This window comes from Mustela erminea, chromosome 19 (genome assembly GCF_009829155.1).
Source record: "Mustela erminea isolate mMusErm1 chromosome 19, mMusErm1.Pri, whole genome shotgun sequence".
Lineage (NCBI taxonomy): Eukaryota > Metazoa > Chordata > Mammalia > Carnivora > Mustelidae > Mustela > Mustela erminea.
In genome coordinates, this window is record NC_045632.1 from 45,967,574 (window position 1) to 45,987,111 (window position 19,538).

The 19,538-nt window shown below is 50.7% G+C and overlaps 1 protein-coding gene across 2 annotated transcripts in view; it reads left to right on the forward strand.

Moving 5' to 3' along the window:
* The first annotated feature begins 1,313 nt into the window (after positions 1-1,313).
* ZFHX3 (zinc finger homeobox 3) overlaps positions 1,314-19,538 on the forward strand; it is a 159,171-nt gene continuing 140,946 nt past the window's right edge. For both annotated transcript variants that reach the window (XR_004281115.1, XM_032323796.1), the window contains exons 1-2: positions 1,314-4,026; positions 8,836-9,332. Coding sequence is in view for 1 of the 2 variants with exons in the window: in XM_032323796.1 (XP_032179687.1) it covers positions 1,314-4,026; positions 8,836-9,332 (3,210 nt within the window). In the remaining variant the exon portion in view is untranslated. The remainder of the gene's footprint in view (positions 4,027-8,835; positions 9,333-19,538) is intronic.

Here is a 19,538-nt window from a genome sequence, read left to right on the forward strand (position 1 = left end):
CAGGAGCAAGAGAGGTGGCGGGTGGCCCGATGCCTCCCTCCCCGGGGAGGCGAAGTCTCAGAGGGCAGATTCAGCTCAGTGGCACTTTGGAGTCCGAAACGGAAAAGCCCCAGGGCTGAAGGGCAGCTGCTTGCGCAGCTACTAGTAACTCCAAGGCAGGTGTGGAACGGGGGGCCGGCCGAGCCCGGCTCCTGTCTCGGCTTGCCACTAAGATCCCTGACAACAGAAACCACCACACCAGGGGTGACTAGGCCCTGTCCAGACAGGGCAAGGGCGACGCTGCTGGACGGGGAGCCGCCAGTTGAGAGGCTTCCCAGCCATGTCGAGCTGAGATTTCGTGCCATCACAGTCGTGGTCTGAAGCCAGCTCACTCACAAGCAAGAGTGTTCTGTGGGTTGGGGGAGGAGGTGGGATCTGGGAGATCTGCTGTTTGGTTCACAGTGTCAGGGTGGCACTGGGCCCGTTTTTACATTTAGCGCCTCAGTTGTACTGCTTGTCAAATGGGATGGTGCTTCCCAGAGCCGGAGAGGATGAACGGAGCCACGGGCCCTGTCAAGGGCTGGCAGAGCACGTCCAGGCCCCGCAGACTTGCTCTCTGAGCCGTGCAGCCTTCAGTCACTTTCGTTTGAGCTCCGAACTAGACATTTGGCCAGTAAGAGCAACGGCAGCAACTTCACCTCCAAATCAGCGAGCGTGTCCCCACACAGGTTTACCGTCCTTTGTCTGGGGGTACAGACTCTTCGTCCTCTCGTCCGTCCCTCCCTGGTGTTCCCTTGGCCCACAGACAATGCGGTCAGCCAACAAGGACTTGGTGTCGGCCATCCGTATGCAGTAGGGCCGCCATTGTGCGTCCTCGGCGGGACCCGGCGAGGTGATGCGACTGTCCTCTTCTGTGGCCATAGCCTGGCCCCGACTCTAACGCGGTGCTTGCAAAGAACGGAAATTCGAACCGGTTTCCAGGGGGTAGAGCAGCCGACAGTCTGAAGACAAAGAGGGGGTCTCCTGTGTGCCCCCTTCCCTGTGCTCCCCACTCTTGCCACAGACCCTGGCCATAGAGACCTGGTGCCAGCTGCCTCCTGCACGTTCGTTGGACGGCGTGGGGCGATCGCTGGGGTCCCTGCTGCCCTTGCGGTCTCTGTTGTGGGTGTGGACAGAAGCCTGTTAGAGTGCTCAGTGCGGGACCTAGCCTCGGCCCTCCTAACCTCTTTCCTTTCTCTCTCTCTTCCCCCTCTCTCCCTCCTCTCCCCCCCTTGCCTCTGCTCTTCAGGTCCGATCCGTACTGGGTGCAATGAAAGCTCCACGCAGGCCTTACCATGGAAGGCTGTGACTCGCCTGTCGTCTCGGGGAAGGACAATGGGTGCGGTATCCCTCAGCACCAGCAATGGACTGAACTCAACAGCACCCACCTCCCCGACAAACCCAGTAGCATGGAGCAGTCCGCAAGCGAGAACCACGGGCCCCTGGAGAGCCTGAGGGCCCCCTTCAATGAACGCCTCGCGGAGAGCACCGCCCCGGCTGGCCCCGCTGCCGAGCCCGCCGGCAAGGAGGTCAGCTGCAACGAGTGCTCGGCCTCCTTCGCCAGCCTCCAGACCTACATGGAGCACCACTGCCCCAGCGCGCGCCCCCCGCTCCCCCTGAGAGAGGAGAGCGGGAGCGACACCAGTGAGGAGGGGGACGAGGAGAGTGATGTGGAGAACCTGGCTGGGGAGATCGTCTACCAGCCCGATGGCTCGGCCTACATCGTCGAGAGCCTGAGCCAGCTGACCCAAAGCGGTGGCGCCTGTGGCAGCGGCAGCGGGCCTCTCCCTTCGCTCTTCCTGAACTCTCTCCCCGGGGCGGGGGGCAAACAAGGGGACCCTTCTTGTGCTGCACCAGTCTACCCACAGATCATCAACACTTTCCACATAGCCTCATCCTTCGGGAAATGGTTTGAGGGCCCAGACCAGGCTTTCCCGAATACCTCAGCCCTGACGGGGCTCAGCCCCGTCCTGCACAGCTTCCGCGTTTTTGACGTGCGACACAAAAGCAACAAGGATTACCTGAACAGCGACGGCTCTGCCAAAAGCTCCTGCGTATCCAAAGATGTTCCCAACAATGTGGACCTGTCCAAATTCGATGGCTTTGTGCTCTACGGCAAGAGGAAGCCCATCCTGATGTGTTTCTTGTGCAAACTGTCCTTCGGGTACGTCCGTTCGTTTGTGACCCACGCGGTGCACGACCATCGAATGACCCTGAGTGAAGACGAGCGGAAAATTCTTAGCAATAAGAACATCTCCGCTATCATCCAAGGGATTGGCAAAGACAAGGAACCCCTTGTAAGTTTTTTGGAACCAAAAAACAAAAACTTTCAACACCCTTTAGTTTCCACAGCTAACCTCATAAGCCCCGGACACAGTTTTTATGGGAAATTTAGTGGCATTCGAATGGAAGGGGAGGAGGCTCTCCCAGCCGGCTCTGCTGCGGGCCCCGAGCAGCCCCAGGCTGGTATCTTGACCCCGAGCACCCTCTTGAACCTTGGCGGGCTCACCAGCTCGGTCCTGAAGACCCCCATTACCTCAGTCCCCCTGGGGCCTCTGGCCTCCAGTCCTACCAAATCCTCAGAGGGCAAGGACTCTGGGGCAGCAGAAGGAGAGAAGCAAGAAGTGGGCGATCCTGATTGCTTCTCCGAGAAAGCAGAGCCAGCCGAGGAGGAGGCGGAGGAGGAAGAGGAGGAGGAAGAGGCGGAGGAGGAGGAGGAAGAGGAAGAGGAGGAAGAAGAGGAGGAGGAAGACGAGGGTTGCAAAGGACTCTTTCCAGGCGAGTTGGACGACGAACTGGAGGACAGGCCCCATGAGGAGTCTGGGGCCGCGGCAGGTAGCAGCAGCAAAAAGGACCTTGCTCTCTCAAACCAAAGCATTTCTAACTCCCCCTTAATGCCTAATGTGCTCCAGACCCTGTCGAGGGGCGCAGCTTCTACTAGTTCTAATTCTGCTTCTTCCTTTGTTGTCTTTGATGGTGCGAACAGGAGGAATCGTTTAAGCTTTAACAGTGAGGGCGTCAGGGCCAATGTGGCAGAGGGCGGCAGGAGGCTGGACTTTGCTGACGAAAGTGCCAATAAAGACAATGCCACAGCACCAGAACCAAATGAAAGCACAGAGGGCGACGATGGGGGCTTTGTCCCCCATCACCAGCACGCTGGCTCCCTCTGCGAGCTTGGGGTTGGGGAATGCCCCTCGGGGAGCGGCGTGGAGTGTCCCAAATGCGACACGGTCCTGGGCTCCTCCCGCTCGCTGGGCGGCCACATGACCATGATGCATTCTCGTAACTCGTGTAAGACACTTAAGTGCCCCAAGTGCAACTGGCACTATAAGTACCAGCAGACCCTGGAGGCACACATGAAGGAGAAGCACCCGGAGCCAGGGGGCTCCTGTGTCTACTGCAAAAGCGGGCAGCCCCACCCCCGGTTGGCGCGAGGCGAGAGCTACACTTGTGGTTACAAGCCCTTCCGCTGTGAGGTGTGTAACTACTCCACAACTACCAAAGGCAACCTCAGTATTCATATGCAGTCCGACAAGCATCTCAACAACATGCAGAACCTGCAGAACGGAGGGGGGGAGCAGGTGTTCAGCCACTCCGCCGGGGCGGCGGCCGCGGCGGCCGCTGCTGCGGCCGCAGCGGCCAACATTGGCAGCTCTTGCGGGGCCCCCTCGCCCACCAAACCAAAAACCAAGCCCACCTGGCGGTGCGAGGTGTGCGACTACGAGACCAACGTGGCCAGAAACCTGCGCATCCACATGACCAGCGAGAAGCACATGCACAACATGATGCTCCTGCAGCAGAACATGACCCAGATCCAGCACAACCGCCACCTGGGCCTCGGCAGCCTGCCGTCGCCCGCCGAGGCCGAGCTCTACCAGTACTACCTGGCCCAGAACATGAACCTGCCCAACCTGAAGATGGACAGCACTGCCTCTGACGCGCAGTTCATGATGAGCGGATTCCAGCTGGACCCCGCCGGGCCCATGGCCGCCATGACGCCTGCTCTAGGTGAGGCTGAGCGCGTGCGCGTGTGTTCTCGTGACTTGAGGTGAACGGGGGAGCAGTGAGGATAGACCGAGGTCCCGCTGATTTGGTTCATTCTGTCACGTCCTGCGGATTCGGCTCTGATGGTTATTTTTGCAAGACTTGGTTTTGTGTGGACGTGAGTGTCTGACCATCAGCTGTTTCTCTCGAGGAGCCCTTCTGGTGTGCGTATGGAGGATCGTACCCGTGCAGCAGCCACACGACTCGGTTCTGGCTCCACGGGCCGGGATGAAAATTTCAGTGTTGCCTCTAGTGTCGGGCTTCTGGTCGACTTCCCTCTCTCTTCCCGTCTTCTCTTTCTTCCGCAGTTTGAAAAATTGCCACAATTCATCCGAAACTTTCGGGGTCCGTTAAATGTTTGCTGTGACTTGGGAAACTTGCAGCTCAGGTTTTAAATAAGGACAGTCCTCTCCATTAAGAGCAGCTCGAAACCGTAGCGTACCTTATTCACATAACCAAAGGCTGGTTCTGTGCGGAGCGGGGAGCCATCCAGATATGTTCTGCAAACTTCTCCAGTGTATTCATGAGGAGGATCTCGATGCAAGAGACCCGTTGCCTTTCTTTATTGTCTTGCGTGAGTTGTCAGGGATAAGTATAGTTGGGAATTCAGTTGCCCTGAGGCAACCATAAAGAATGCTGTGCTAGATGAACAGTGAGTAAATTCTAAAACCGTACATCAGAAAGAGCAAAGTTTTAAAATCTGTTGGCGGAGCCTTTGTTACCATGAGAAAACAACCCATGTTAGAGAACGTGAGCTGGCTGTGTCCAGACAGCCCGTCTTACCCACTGGCTGCATAGCTCTAGAATGGAGTCAAGAGGATAGGATTGGGATGCCAAAAGCCATGAGTCTTTCCATGAAAAGGATCATGAGCACTTTTGGGGGAGAGTCTCTGTAGCGAGAAAACGTGCGAATCAGTTCCACGAGGACCAGTGTGATGGTTGGGCTGTTTTTCCCCGACCTACCTTTGCCTCAGATGGGCACTGCCTGGTCTCCATCCCCCAACCCTGCTAATCTCCTGGGACCAGTGGTGGTGGCATGACTGAAGTAGTAGTCCCTTCCTGACATGAGAATAATTGTTCTCGGCAACAGAGTGTGAGCAAGTACCTTTATTCTGGTGGTTTAGGTTAATCCCAGTTGGCATGTCTTTGTGTGGTGTTTTAGTCCTAATTGCTGCTGATGAGTTATATTTCATAGCATTTAATTTGTTTTTCCTGCTATGCACTTAAATTTGGATCCTTGCTACTTTAATTCTTGTTTTCTATTTTGGAATATTGACCTGTGGATCCTTTATTACCAAACGACTTGAAGAATGTTTCACCAACTGGTTAATAATGGATGCATAGGGATCAATCATCTTATTTGTCCCCCGAGTGAACCATAGGGGATATACACCAAGGGATGGCCTCGTACTGTAAGACTTTTTTTTTTTTTTAAAGCCTGTGGGAATTGGGGTTTTCTCATCTGGAGATTTAAAATCTTGGGGAGGCAGATCTTGGAGTAAATCAAATCTGATGTAAATGGAATGAAGGCACAGAAAATGGATGGGTTCATACTGGGTCAAAGTGAGATCTTTTTAATTACCTTGAAAACCAGTAATTCTGACTAAGGCTTGAATGAAGCAATAGAAAAATACTGTGCTTTTTATACCAGCTCTCTGTGAGTCCGCGGGGCACCGTGCATTATGGGCATATGGCAGGTGCAAAAGAGACAGAAGAATGGATCCCTGTGTTCTGGATGTACATAGCAGACCCATACTTCATTTATTTTTTTAAAAGAGAACAGAGCTTTTCCTTCTAAGGACCTTCTCCAGGTCAGCCAAGCATAGGCCCTTGAATTTTCAGGGTTACTGCTTATCAGCCAAGGTGTGTCTCTGGAAACCTCCTGTGTCCACCTTAGGCCCCAAGAGCTGCTGAGATAGAGTGAGAGTCACAAGTGCTTTACCCTGGCAGCCTGAGTGGGGGTGTGGGTACGAGAGCGCATGCGCGAAGGACTTAGGTGTAAGTGCTATGACCTTGGCAGAGGCCAACACATGCAAATGTGAAAGGGCCATCACGTTCAGTTCTGTCTGCAGCCCTAGGATCCTTCACGAGGCCACTTGTGAGAAGGCTGTAGGTATTACTAGGTATTCCTGGGCTCTGCAAGGGGAGAAACATTTTTGTGAAATCCACTTCTACTTACCAAGTTACTCCTTCCTTTGACAGAACCTTCTCTTTTGTGATCCCAAGCAGATGCTGATTCCGGGGATGCTTTCTTCCTGGAGGGCTTGGAGGAAAGGGTCGGCACCCTTGGGTCTGGTCTGGTAGGGTGTGCTGCCATTTGTAGATAAGATACTAGGCTGGAGGGCATCTGCAGATATCCTTCCAGGCATCCCCTTAGATGATAAAGTTTAGCCCAGCCCCGAGAATCAGGTAGCTTACAGAGGTGTCTGCATTTTTCCCAGGGAGCCGACTGGCTATAGGACACCTGCCTGAGATTTCAGTAGATCCACTGCTTCTGTCTTTGAGTCTAGAAGCTGTCTTTAATCCATGTGCATCTCAGACGCAGACTCTCGTGGCAGAGTGTAAATTCTAGTGTTAGACATGGGTGCCCCCTCGCTCAAGAGTAAAACCCCTGCTGAGTTTTCACTTCCAGGGGGCGCTCTTCCTAACTTCCTCCTCATTGGGTGAGGTTCCTCCACTTCTTGCGGGGGCTGATCTGGTTCCTTCTTGTTCTGCAGATCTGTAGGATTCTAAGCCTTGGGTTTGTTCCTCCAAGGTACGTTCTCCTCTGGAGTTTTGGCTTGCCTGTCGCCTTCATTTCACTGCTTCTCAGTGTCTGTCTTTGATTTGCATTTCAAGAGCTTGAAATGGGAATAGGGACTTACGTCCTCTGTGCGTTTGGAGGATTTCTCATTTTTACTCAGGCATCCAGCAAGTGACAGCTGAATTTCTCTTTAGAGCAGTATTGATGTGCTGAGGTTAAATTTAAAAAGTGGGGAAAATCTGATGCTTCAGGTGGTTGGCATCAGAAACAAATATATGTTTGCTCCTTGTCTTACCCTCTGGGCAGTTTCTGCTTTGACTGAACACCGCTTGTGTTTCATGGATGCTATCTGGCCTTCGTCCCCATTAAGGGATGGAGCTTTTAGGCTTTTTTTCTCTCTTTTTTTTTTTCTTGTCCTAAAAAGAATGTCTTAGTTATGGCTCCTCTCACCAGCAGAGATGGCGAGGGAGGAGACAAGCAAAAAGCTTCTTGAGCCTTCTGGAATGCACATTGCAAAAGATTTCTGTGGCTTGGTACATTGTGCACAGGCTTCAAACACAGCCAGACTACTCAGTAGAACCTGTAACTGATCTTCTCATTAGAGTTGCCTCATGTAGCGTAAATAAGAAAATCATTAAAAAAGAAATCTTTTACTTGATTAGCCACTAACTTGGATTATAATCAGTCATTAAAAAAAAAAAAAAGTAACCTCAGCCCAGCCATAAGTAAAAGGTCAGATCTGAGTATCATTTGGGGAGGGGCAGGGGAGGACATGGTAGCTCCCATGTGCATGTGTTTGGGGGAGAGGTAAATCACAGAAGCCAGTGCTCAGTGTTCTGCTTGACTGTATGCTGCTCGGGAATGGAGGGAAGACTGCTCTTTCATGATAGAAATAAGAGTTTGCAGTTCTAATATCCCAGTGAATGAGAGCCCATCCCCGGTTTATGTAGGGCAGTGATGAGCTGAGAAATAACAGGGGTGGAGAGGGAGGAGCAGACTCTTTTCGGGAACTGCGAGCTGACCTTTGCGTGCCATTACCCGTCTTGATCCACTTCCTGAACCTGTACCATTTTGGTTCCCTTTTAACCTTGTCCTGCACAACATCTGTGTGGGGGGGCTGGGCACTCTCTAGAGGTTCAGTCAGGACCTCTGCCCTACAGAGGGATGGGGACACAGGCCTCTGTGTGTGCCTGATGAAAACAGAGAATGTGACGTGTCCTGTAGCAGACTTACATTTCATGCATAGTGGGGGCTCAGTAAAGGGGAGTGACTGTGTTCTTGGGGACCTGTGGGAGGAGCTGGCACCATTGACAGGCAGGCAGAATATTGACCCGTGGGGTGTGCTGAGGAATTAGGGAGACCGTTGCCCAAATCTCAGATGGAGAGCTGCACCCTCCGCTGCAGTAGCCCCCAGCCACATGTGGCGATCTAAACTTAAATGAGTTAAAAAGAAATAAAACTAAAAATTCAGTTCCTTGGTTGCAGCTTAGCCGTGGCTGGTGACTAGCCCTTCGGATAGCACAGGAAGTTCCGTTGGGGCCATGCTGCTATAGATAAATTCTGGGCCCTGTTCTGATTTACCGCGAAGGCTGTGTATCTTAAAATGCAGCTGTAACTAACTTCCAGCTTTTAGGGGTCTGGAGTTTCAGATTCTGTTATGTCCAGTGAATGATGTTTATTCCTATCTTTTCTTAGATCTGCATAAAGAACTGAATCAAAATATTCAAGAGATTATGGTTCTAGATCTTCTTTCCCAAAAGCAATAAACAAACAAACAAACAAATAAATAAATAAATAAAGGCTTCTGCTAATTTCAGAATGTCCATGGGAAGGATCCGAACAGATAAAGTTGATTTTTGGTTGGGGTGGGGGGTGGGTGTTCCCAGTTAGTAGTGCCTTGCAACACTTTCAATGTGATTTTTTTTTTCTCCACCACCCCGGGTTGAGGGTGGAGGAGCCTGGGGGTGCTTCCACTGGGGCCGCAGCTGTGAAACTGGCCTCTGATGCTCTCCCCCTCTTCTTCTCTGCAGTGGGCGGTGAGATCCCCCTAGACATGCGCCTCGGGGGCGGGCAGCTGGTGTCCGAGGAGCTGATGAACCTGGGCGAGAGCTTCATCCAGACCAACGACCCGTCACTGAAGCTCTTCCAATGCGCCGTCTGCAACAAGTTCACCACGGATAACCTGGACATGCTGGGGCTGCACATGAACGTGGAGCGCAGCCTCCCGGAGGATGAGTGGAAGGCCGTGATGGGGGACTCGTACCAGTGCAAGCTCTGCCGCTACAACACCCAGCTCAAGGCCAACTTCCAGCTGCACTGCAAGACGGACAAGCACGTGCAGAAGTACCAACTGGTGGCCCACATCAAGGAGGGCGGCAAAGCCAACGAGTGGCGGCTCAAGTGCGTGGCCATCGGCAACCCCGTCCACCTCAAGTGCAATGCGTGTGACTACTACACCAACAGCTTGGAGAAGCTGCGGCTGCACACGGTCAACTCCAGGCACGAGGCCAGCCTGAAGCTGTATAAGGTAGGACCCGGGCTCCTTCTGGAAGGCGTGCATGGGTTCGCTGGGGGTTGGGGCCTGGGATGGCTGCGGACGGGTGACAGTCTGTGTCACAGGGGGGTCGGTGACCAGTTGGTGTTGGAGGGGGTGTTGCCGTCTGCTTCCTCATGAAGCTGCTGCATGCTGGTGGCTTCTGGTAACCAAAGGTTCTCTCTGAGGCTGCCCCATTTTGGAGGGCAGGTTTTATGGACAGCAGCCAGATACGTACCTCTCGACTCTGGACATCTGGCCTTTTCTCCCTTGCAGTTGTTTGTTACGGCTTTTACGTACCTCTGTGTTCCTGCGTTGCCCCATTCCTCTGCGTTCTTTTTTTTTTTTTTAAAGATTTTATTTATTTATTTGAGAGAGAGAGACAGTGAGAGAGAGCATGAGCGAGGAGAAGGTCAGAGGGAGAAGCAGACTCCCCATGGAGCTGGGAGCCCGATGTGGGATTCGATCCTGGGACTCTGGGATCATGACCTGAGCCGAAGGCAGTCGTCCAACCAGCTGAGCCACCCAGGCGCCCCTCCCCTGCGTTCTTCACGCTCCCCTTTCCCGTCTCTTCCCACCCTTCTCCCCCTTTGATCTCTTCTCTCCTGGAGACCCCTGGAGTACAGAGTTCATGTGTGCATGGATTCATGGATTTGTTCGTTCATTCACACATAGATATTGCGCACCTCCTGTATACCAGGTCCTGTTCTGGACACACGCCTCCCTCCATGTACAAAGTAGATCAAAAACAAAAGTCCCTGCCCTCCTAGTGCTCCCATTCTCTTGCAGGGAGTTGGGTGATAAACACAATGAATAAATTGCATAGTTGACTACAAGGTGGCACATGCTATGGGGCAATTTTAGGGTCCTTGACGGGGAGCTCCTTTGTTCTTTCTCCCTTTGCTTCCCTGTCCCGGGCCCCCTTTCTCTTCCTCCTATTTACATTTCCCCTCTCTTCCCCTAGGCTGCTTCTCCCATTCCCCCCCCCCTTCTCTTCCTTCCTTCCTCCCTGGCCCTCCCCACCCCCTCCAGTCTCTCTCTCAGTCCATAGACCTTAACGGTGAGGAGGAGGAGCTCACATACTGTAAATAGTCCTTTCACTTGCGAGGCAGAATTGCTCCAGACGTTTCTATTGATTTTCACTGGACTTAAAGCCTCACCTTTTTCTCTAATCATCCCATAATGGCTTTAGTATGAACAATCAGGTACAAATCGCCATAAATCTGCCCAGCCTCCTCCCACATGCCTTCCACACCCTTTTCTCTTTGCATTTTCTCCCTTTTATCCTCAGCCTCTCCCCCCACCACCTCCCTTTGGCTTTCACAGCCGTTCTCACTCCCGTCTTGGGGCGAGGGAGCCTTTCTGTTGACCCCGAGTGAGTTTATACCCTCACTACCCCTGGTGATTTTAAAGGGAGACTCCAAGTAAGGCTTCCGGTCCTGCCCCTGTGTCAGCCTCTGCCGAGATCGGTAACTATGATTCATTTTACAATTGCTCGTCTTCAGCTTGGCAGGCGGCCTGTGTAGTGTGGATAAGAAGCCACGTTAGGGGAAGGAGGAGAAGACAGAAATGAGGTGGTGGCACTAGAAGGTTCTGGAATTGACTGCCGACCCCAGCATGGATGGGCTGGGGCATGGTGCAGTGGGGAAGGTCCGAACACCAAGCAGCCAGCCCCCTTGTTCTAAGCGAGCAGGAACCTCACTGGATGGTTTAGTTTTAGACCACCATTGAAAGAAAAGGCTCCTTGGGGTCAGTTTAAGTTAGAGGTCTCAGGCAGCCATAAGGGGGGGTGGTTCTGATGTGGTCAGAAAACCTGACGGAAAACCTATAGAAAGAAACTTTTCAAAGGACCTGACTGAGCAAAATTAGTTCAAAGTACTGCGCGTGGCCACGGAAGATTGTAGGCAACTTTGATGAGGGTTGTTTAGAAGTGGCAAGAAGCCAGCCTCTTCCATCTGAGGGGGGGGAAAAAAACACCCTTTGGATGATAAAATGTACATGGTGGTGATTCGCTCTCCACGCTACACCCTCCAGTGAGAGTATACCACACCCTCGGCTTTGCTTCTGAAGGGCCTGGAACCTGGAGGATTCCCTGAGATGATGGCAGGTCCCCAAACCACCTTCGCCGGTCACACCTAGCGAGTCAGGTTGAGGCAGTTTCCAGGGTGGATGTCAGGGAGGAGACGGGGCTTTCCATCTGGGTTTTGCTGAACTATGGACACTTTTCCTCCCTGGCCTTATGCCTTATTCCTCTCTCTCTCTCTCTCTCTTTAATTCAAAAGATGGAGAAAACTCCGACTTAAAAAAGGCAGTGTGCAGGTGGGAGGGCCATCGATATTGGGGTGCAGGATAGAACTTGGGAACCAGCGCCGGAAGGAGAAGTCCCCAAACAGTGCACTTGGCTGGCACAACCCCAGGGGTGAACACCGCCCCCGCCCACATTCAGAGCAGAATTCCCTGTGTCAGGAGCCGTGGGTCATTAGTCTGGTCTCATTAGTCCTTGGGTAATGAATGTCCCCTGGCTTGCTGTGGCTCTGCTCTGGGGGCGGGGAGCACTCAGCCACTCCTGAGTGACACGGAGATGGGTTTCTTCCAGGGCGCGCACCAAGCCTTCCGGTCCAGCGGTGTGACTAAGACAGACTTCTCCTGCCACTGAGGGGGCTCCCTGTCCTAGGGTGTAATGAGTCTGTAGATTTGGGGCGGGGACTGGAGGTGGTTGAGTCAGTTTTTCTCTAGGCCCTGGTGTGGCCTGTAGTAAATGGAGATTGATTGCATGTTATTTTTCCTCTTGCTAATGTAATCCATTAGCCCAGCACATGCATAATCAGTTTAGAGCACAGTTAACTGGATGTAATCGAGTTCTTTACTGTCTGCTAGAGAAACCACTCCAGATGCTGCTGACCTGGGGAGGGCACCAGGCTTCTCACACACAGCCCTCCTTACTCACCCCTTCCCCAAGTCCCGCCCTCACTGCCCACCCCCCACAAACCCGTCCTGGTCCCCACCCTGCCCCATCCTGGTTCCTTGGCAAAGTATTCATTATTGGTCAGGGAAACTTCCAAATTTGCTTTCTGCTGCACCTGCTCCAAGAGCCATGATGGAGGGGACTTCCTAACGGGTCTCCCAACCCTCGCTTTCAACGGAGGTCTTTATTCCCTCCTCTTCCTTTTTCATGCTGGAGGAGACAGAACAGCCGTCTCAGGAGATGCAAGCAGAGGCGTAGCTCTCTGGTGTGACATTTGACCTCACCAGTCCAGAGTCCCTTCTCTTGGTGTCATAAATGCTGGGACAGACGTTGCTGTATTAAGACTGAGCTGTCTGAAAGCATGAGCTAATTTCTAATCCGGACTGAGAAAGGGTTTTGTTAATCCACTACCCCCATCCCACCTCCCCAGAGAACAGAAACAAAGAATGCTGGTGATGTTCTCTCCCTTGCATGGAATTGGCAAGGTTTGATTGTGTGAGAGCAGTTTTTTAATCAAGATTCTCCTTCAGTGAATTCTTCCTGTCTGTTTCCTGGAAGTGGAGGGGAGTGTGTGTGTGTGTGCGTGTGCGTGTGTGTGTGTGTGTATAGGGTGGGCTAGAGAGCCCCAGGCATCAGATGGAAGCTCTTTACTTTTCTCCAGGCTTCCAGGTTGCTCTGTGAAACGTTCATGATCGAATTCCTTAAGTGGTTTATTTGTGTGTCTTCAAGAGTGGTGGGCTCTGGTCCAGCTCTTAGTGGTGCTCTGCCCATATCCTCATACCCTCTGCTGTTGGGCACCGTGACTGATCGGTCCTGTGGGAAGGCCAGCAGCCCCAGTCCCGCTTAGAGGCTGGGTTCTTGGTTTCTGTCTGCAGTGATCCTTCTGGGTCAGAATGGAAGCATGTTGCGGGAGAGAAAGGTACCTCTCTCCCCTTGGGGCTTGAGGTCCAGAATGTGAATTCCGCACCTTTCTCCTTTCCCACGTAAAGGGATCACTCCCCTCTTGGAGGACCTGCCTACTCCCTCCCCCTCCAGCCATAGAGACGTGAGGTGCGCTTGCTTCCCTCCAGCAGGGGAGCAACAGGTCCTGACAGATGCCTGCCCTGTGTTCTTCTCCCTTCTCCTGCAGGTCCCGAGTCCCTGGTGTGTGGAGTGAGAGCCAGCCTGGGCCCTTAGGTGTCTGTCTCTCTCGACCTCCCCGCTATGTGGTGTCCATGGTGAACTCTGAAATTTGTAGTGTCTTTTGCTTGGGGAAAGAGTACAGAAGGGACAGTTGGAGATCAGTGCACACCTGCCAACTGTTAGAATCTGGTTTTCCCTTTGATATTTTTCTTCACCTGAGAGTCATTGGACTGGAAATTTAATAAAGACCCCACCAGAATCTGTTACTCAAAAGTTCCCAACTGAGATGCCTTTGATTGGGCCGAGACTGAAGCTTTCATATTCATGTTAAATTATATACAAAGGAGGTCATTCCCCATGATCAGGCCAAGCCTGAAGGTTTCCTATACTTCTTTGTGTGTAATCATGGGGGTCATCTCCCATGGAGTGGTGTTTGGGCCAGCCACCAGAGCGTGAGACACTAGCTCTGCTTGGCGTAAGGTAGGAGATAGACCGTGGCGCCACTTGGCTCAACACACCCACCCACCGTCTCCGCACCGTGGACTTGAACGCTGGCCACCCTACTGGGATTCTGCAAAGTGAGAGGTAGTAGGAAACCCTCCATCAGACTCGGCATGACTTGGGATCCCATCTTCTCCATTATTTCCCTGACTCATGACCTCGTTGGGGCTCTCTCCCAGCAGGGCCGATCAGAAGACAGAGAACAAATCCGACAAAGATTTCATTGACAGTCTGCATTCTGCGTGCTCCTTTATGGTTACACTTGGGCGGTGGGTGGGCTGGCTTAGGAAGACAGCTGCATGTTCCATGCCTAGAGGTGGTGCCTGGGAGCCTTTGTCTTGCTTGGCAAGCAGAAAGCATAAATCCGCTGGTGACCCTTGCCTCCATCCCCATCCTTTCCTCCCTGGGGCTGTGACATGTTTGAGGCACTGGGGCAGGTATCATCTGGTTTACGTTGTCATTCTGGAACCAGTTTCCTAAAACCTTATTTTTTCATTAGGCTAACTTTTTTTTTTTTTTTTTTAAGTTTATATTTTTGCCGCCTTCTTCCCATACCTTTGTGCCTTCATTCAAAAATGAAAGGAGGGGACTGTTTTCGTGGTTGATTTAGAAGGAGTGAAAAGCCAGATGATCTGGTGAATTTTAGCCCAGTTATTCTCCATGCCCTCCGTCTCTAAGAGCAGCTCGGCGTCTGACGTTCATGACCCTCCCTTGATTCCTGGGCTCATAGATGTGGGTCTCCTGGAGCAGGGCTGGGAGACTGCACACGGGCCCTGTGGTCATTTCCGGAGAGCCTGAGTTGGCTCTGGTGGTATTTCTGACCACCAGTTAGCTGGTAGGTTTAGATTCTATCCTTTTAAGCTTTTTTCCTATGCTTACACTGGTAGAAATGCATACACATACGTACTATTCCTTTAAAAAACCTTTATAGACACAAGTTGTGCTCTTAGCTTTTTTTTTTCCATGTGACTTTTGATTCTGAAAATCATTTCAGGTCAGTACATAGAGATCTAGTTCCCTCCTTTTTTTTTTTTTTTAAGATTTTATTTATTTGACAGACAGATCATAAGTAGGCAGAAAGGCAGGCAGAGAGACGGGGGGAAGCAGGATCCCCACTGAGCAGAGAGCCCGATGCGGGGCTCAGTCCCAGGACCCCGAGACCATGACCTGAGCTGAAGGCAGAGGCTTTAACCCACTGAGCCATCCAGACGCCCCTAGTTCCCTCCTTTCTTTTTCTTTTCTTTCTTTCTTTCTTTTTTCTTTAGTTCCCTCTTTTTTTAGGGCTATGTAGTATTCCATGCATAGGCAGTCAGGAAGGCTTACCAGCACGGTACTCTTCAGTTCCTTTGCTACAGGTTTCCCAGAAATCATCAGATCTCTACAGTTTAGGAATCATAAAAAAAGGAAAAAGAAAAAACCCCAACATTTTGGAAAAATTCAGTACAGAGTCAATGTTGTACAAAAAAGAAGAGAAACAATAAAAGACGAACCATCTCACTGATGTACAGGGAGGTTATCCGCCGTGTTCTGATGCTGTAGACAGTGAGGTAGGGAACAGGTTTGTGCATAGATCTGTCTAGATCTGTGCTGTCCCAAGAAGTGAGGTCGCTGGATCCCGGGATGTAATGCCAGCAGGTATTTTTTACTGCCTCTTCCAAATGAAGGTGAGCATTTTTTCCCCTCCCTGTTGGGTGATGCCCGAAGCCTCACACAATGACCAGCACCCTGTTCCTTTTCTGCTTTCCTCAGGTTGGCAAAATGGTTACAACGTGGACCTCCTTAATTCTTACATAGGGTGAACACTCTTTCACGGGTTTGTTGGCTGTTGGCAGTTCTGTAACAGCCTTCCTGTTCGTAGCCTTTGCCCTTTGTTTTTCTGGGTTCTTTTTTCTGGTTGATCAGCAAGAGCTCCTGACATAAGGGGTTAACAGTCTCCACTGTGCTGTGCCATGGACATTGCCGTAGTTTCTCCTGGTCCTTTGTTCATCTTTGCCTTGGTTTTTGAGGCATTTTAACATATCAGAAACTTTCGTTTGTATGATGTCCGGTCTGTGCATCCTTTTCTCTCTGTTTCTAGCTTTTCTCTTTTCCCAAGGAGGCTCTCTCTTGGCAGTCTTAGGAAATTATAGAAAAGAACAGCCCCCTCTAGAACATTCATTACAAGCCAGGTCCCGTTACACAAGCTTTACATATACTGATTGATTCATCGACTGTCGATGAGCCTGTTTCCAAGTGGGGAAACCAAGGCAGAGAGAGGTTACAAGTCACAAGCTAGTGAGGGCTGTTGGAGTGAGGGTTCAAACCCATGCAGGATGGCACTAATTTGACCGATATTTTCCTCCATACCTTTCCCTCTGCTTCAGTCTTTAATCCCTGAGGAATCTATTCTGTGTATGGTGCACTGTAATGACTCTTTTTTTGTATTGTGTGATTTAGACCATATTTTCTTTCAAAGTGGATGGTTGATCGTCCAACAATTCCTTAAATAACCATCCTTTCCTAGCTGATGTAAAAAGCCATATTTATCATTCCCTTCTCTCTAAGTCTTACAGAGCCGATTTAGATCAGTCTGGACATATTTACAGAGTATTGTTTGTCCAAAGTGCTGTGGAAGGAGAAAGGGGAACAGACAGAGACAGTTCTCTTTTCAAGACATGTGAAGTCCTGTGGATGAAATTTCGTCGTCCGACCTTTTCTTGTTTCTCTCCAGCTTCTTCCCCAGGGTGAAATTTCTTGGATTAATTACCTTTATCAAATTCACTAGAATGAAGGACTGTCTTCAGGATCCACTAGGGTTTGGGAGAGGGGCTGAGTTGCTTATTGTTCCTTCATGGAAACTGTGCTCACCAAGTATCAGAGAGAGAGAGAGAGAAAGAGAACAAATATTGAAACTGAAGATCTCTTTTCTGAAGTTCGTATTCAGATAACAAGGAGACAGCCTGACTCCGACCACATAGTTCCAGTATAAACTGTTTTCAGCTACTGGTGATAAGTCTCCTTTTGGATTCCAGAGGTGTGCTGAGCTCCTGATTCAGGCAGAGGAGCTAGGAGGTCTCCCTTCAGATAATCTCATAACTACCACATTGTCAAAATACTTGAAAGCCTCCCAGTCCTTAAGCCGAAAGCCCTAGATCTTCCTTGAGAGGAAAATCTCTGTCAGTTCCCTCCAGCCATGTAGAGGAAAAAGTCACACTTGGGCAATGCTTCGTAGGAATGCCATCTGCTGCCCTAGGGGTGCTCTGTAGCCCTGAGGGGAATTTTCTGCGAGTATTCCATGGCCTCCACATTCCAGGATAATTCCATGTGTTTCCATCGTTCGAGGTAAGCCTAGTCTAGCAGAAAAGCAGCACCATAGAATGGGACAAAGGTGCAAACCCAATTTCCAGTCCTTCCAACTTGCTGAGGACCTGGACCAAAAGGGCAGATTTGAATCCATTTACTCCCAACAGGTGTCTCTGGGGTTTTGTTTGTTTGTTGGTTGGTTTTGAAAGGGAAATGGTAAAGGAACAATTAAGCATTCAGCCATAGCCTTAATTCTGTTTTGGACATAACTTGAAACTACAAATGCCCTTTAAGTGTGGGGTGGGAAAGGCTGTTAGCACGAACACTTAGCAGTGAGTCATTTTTTTACTGTAATATTTAATAAAATTAGGTTTCCTGCACTTGTTCCAAAAAAAAAAAAAAAAAAAAAGTAATCAGCCTATAGGGTGAAAGGTAAAAATGTTGGGCAGAAAATCTATTGCTCACAGAAATGTTGGAGGTTATTGAAACTAGGGAGGGACTTGAGGGTGGTGACCCCGTGGAGAACCGAACCCACCACAGCGGAGACCTCCAGGCAGAGTCCCCAAATTCGGCAAAGAAAAATGCGGAATACCTAGTTACATGTGAATTGCAAACAACAAATAATGTCTTAGCGATAAGCATATCCCATACGCCGTCATTTCATGTACTTAGTGAAATTCACATGTTACCTGGGCATCCTGTGTTTTATCCGGCGACCCTTCCTCTGGATGGTGAAGAAACTCTTGCATAGCGCCTGCCAACAGGCTCGACAGGAGCTTAAAGAGAGATAAGCGGCTTCCTTGTTGGTAAACCTCCTTTTTTCTTTTTTTCCCAGTGATTCTCAACAAAAGAGGAAAATTACAAATGCCCCTAATGATGATTTCCAATTTTTGTTATTTATAGAAAACTGTCATATCAGATTTTCACATTTTCTGCATTAAATAAAGTGCTTTTCCTATAATGAAATCTGAAATTTTCTTCAGAGCTATTTGTTAAAATTTGCTTTTCAACAATTTTTTCATTATTTCCTTGTCCTGAAGTGCTTTCATGTCACACAGCGAGACGGTGCCCCGTGAAATCCCCCTGCCACTGTGCCAGATGATTCAGCTCTCCCTGCTCACGCTCAGGCCCCTCTGGCCTCCCTGTGCACCTGTTATTTACATGTAGGTAAGAGAAATTCCCAGTGCTTGAGCCCTGGCTGCTGTACACAGAAGACCCCGAGTGCTTACCATATATAGGATGCTAATAGGAATTGCCGAGAGTAGATTTGAACTGGGACTAATCATCAAGAATAATCAGGGAACTTTCTCTAGGGTCCACGTCCTCATCCTCTAAAAGGCAAACTAGTTAGAAGGTTAGAAATGTTTATCTACGGAGAGTGTTTGGTTTGTAACCTGTTAATTAGCAGGGCAGGTTCTCAGACCCAGAACGAGGGCCTCCAAAGCATTTCTGGTCTCTTAGGTCAACAGTTGTAACCGTCCTCTCGTCGGCCCGGGACGGCCTGTGCGTCGGGCTTGCGGAAAGAATTTCTCCTCCACTTGCTGTGCCTGTTGAGTCTTGCTCTCTGGTGACAAGCTCCTTCTCGAGGATCGTTGGGCCTTTGTAACCACACCGGAGCCGACATACTGTAGCAGGCCGTCCTCGTTTCCTTGTCCCTTGGAACGAGGCCAAAGACTGGGCTCTGATGGCGGTGTCCCTGTACCTGTCTGTCGTGTTCACTGGCTTCCTCTTGCTGGGTCAGGCTCCGGCACTCGGGACAGCATTCCCCTGTGCGGTCTCTGGGACACAGATGAACGGGAAGAGAAATTCTCCCTCTGGGTCAACAACATTTGTTGAGTGCCAATTGCGTGCTGAGCTCTGGAGAGGATTTTGTGTGGACTCAGGCTAATGAATCTTTAACACGTTGTTTTCCCCCTGAAAAACCTGTTTTGTGTGGGGAGCTCTTTGTGAGTGGCGTGTGCCGGGAGCGTGTCTTGTGCCAGTGTCTGCGCTCTGTGGTGGCAACCGCCACGGTCCCTCCTCATTTCAGTGAGCCATTCATGCTGCACTGGCTTCTCAGTCTGTACTTGGTCCTTGGGCTAAGCCAGGGGGATGTGGGCAGAGACCACGCATAGTTCTGAACTAGGAGGAGATTATTCTGGAAACTTGGGGCAGACAAGTCCAGTCTGTGTGGGGCTGGAATGTTTTCCTGATACATTCTTATTCCTTTCTGTCTTCTTCGAGCCCCCAAAGCAGGACAGATGACACAACCCACCACAGCCTGGTGATACCTGTGCTGCTTTGACAACCGAGGAAGACAGAACCCAGAATGACCTCACAGCTTTTCTCAC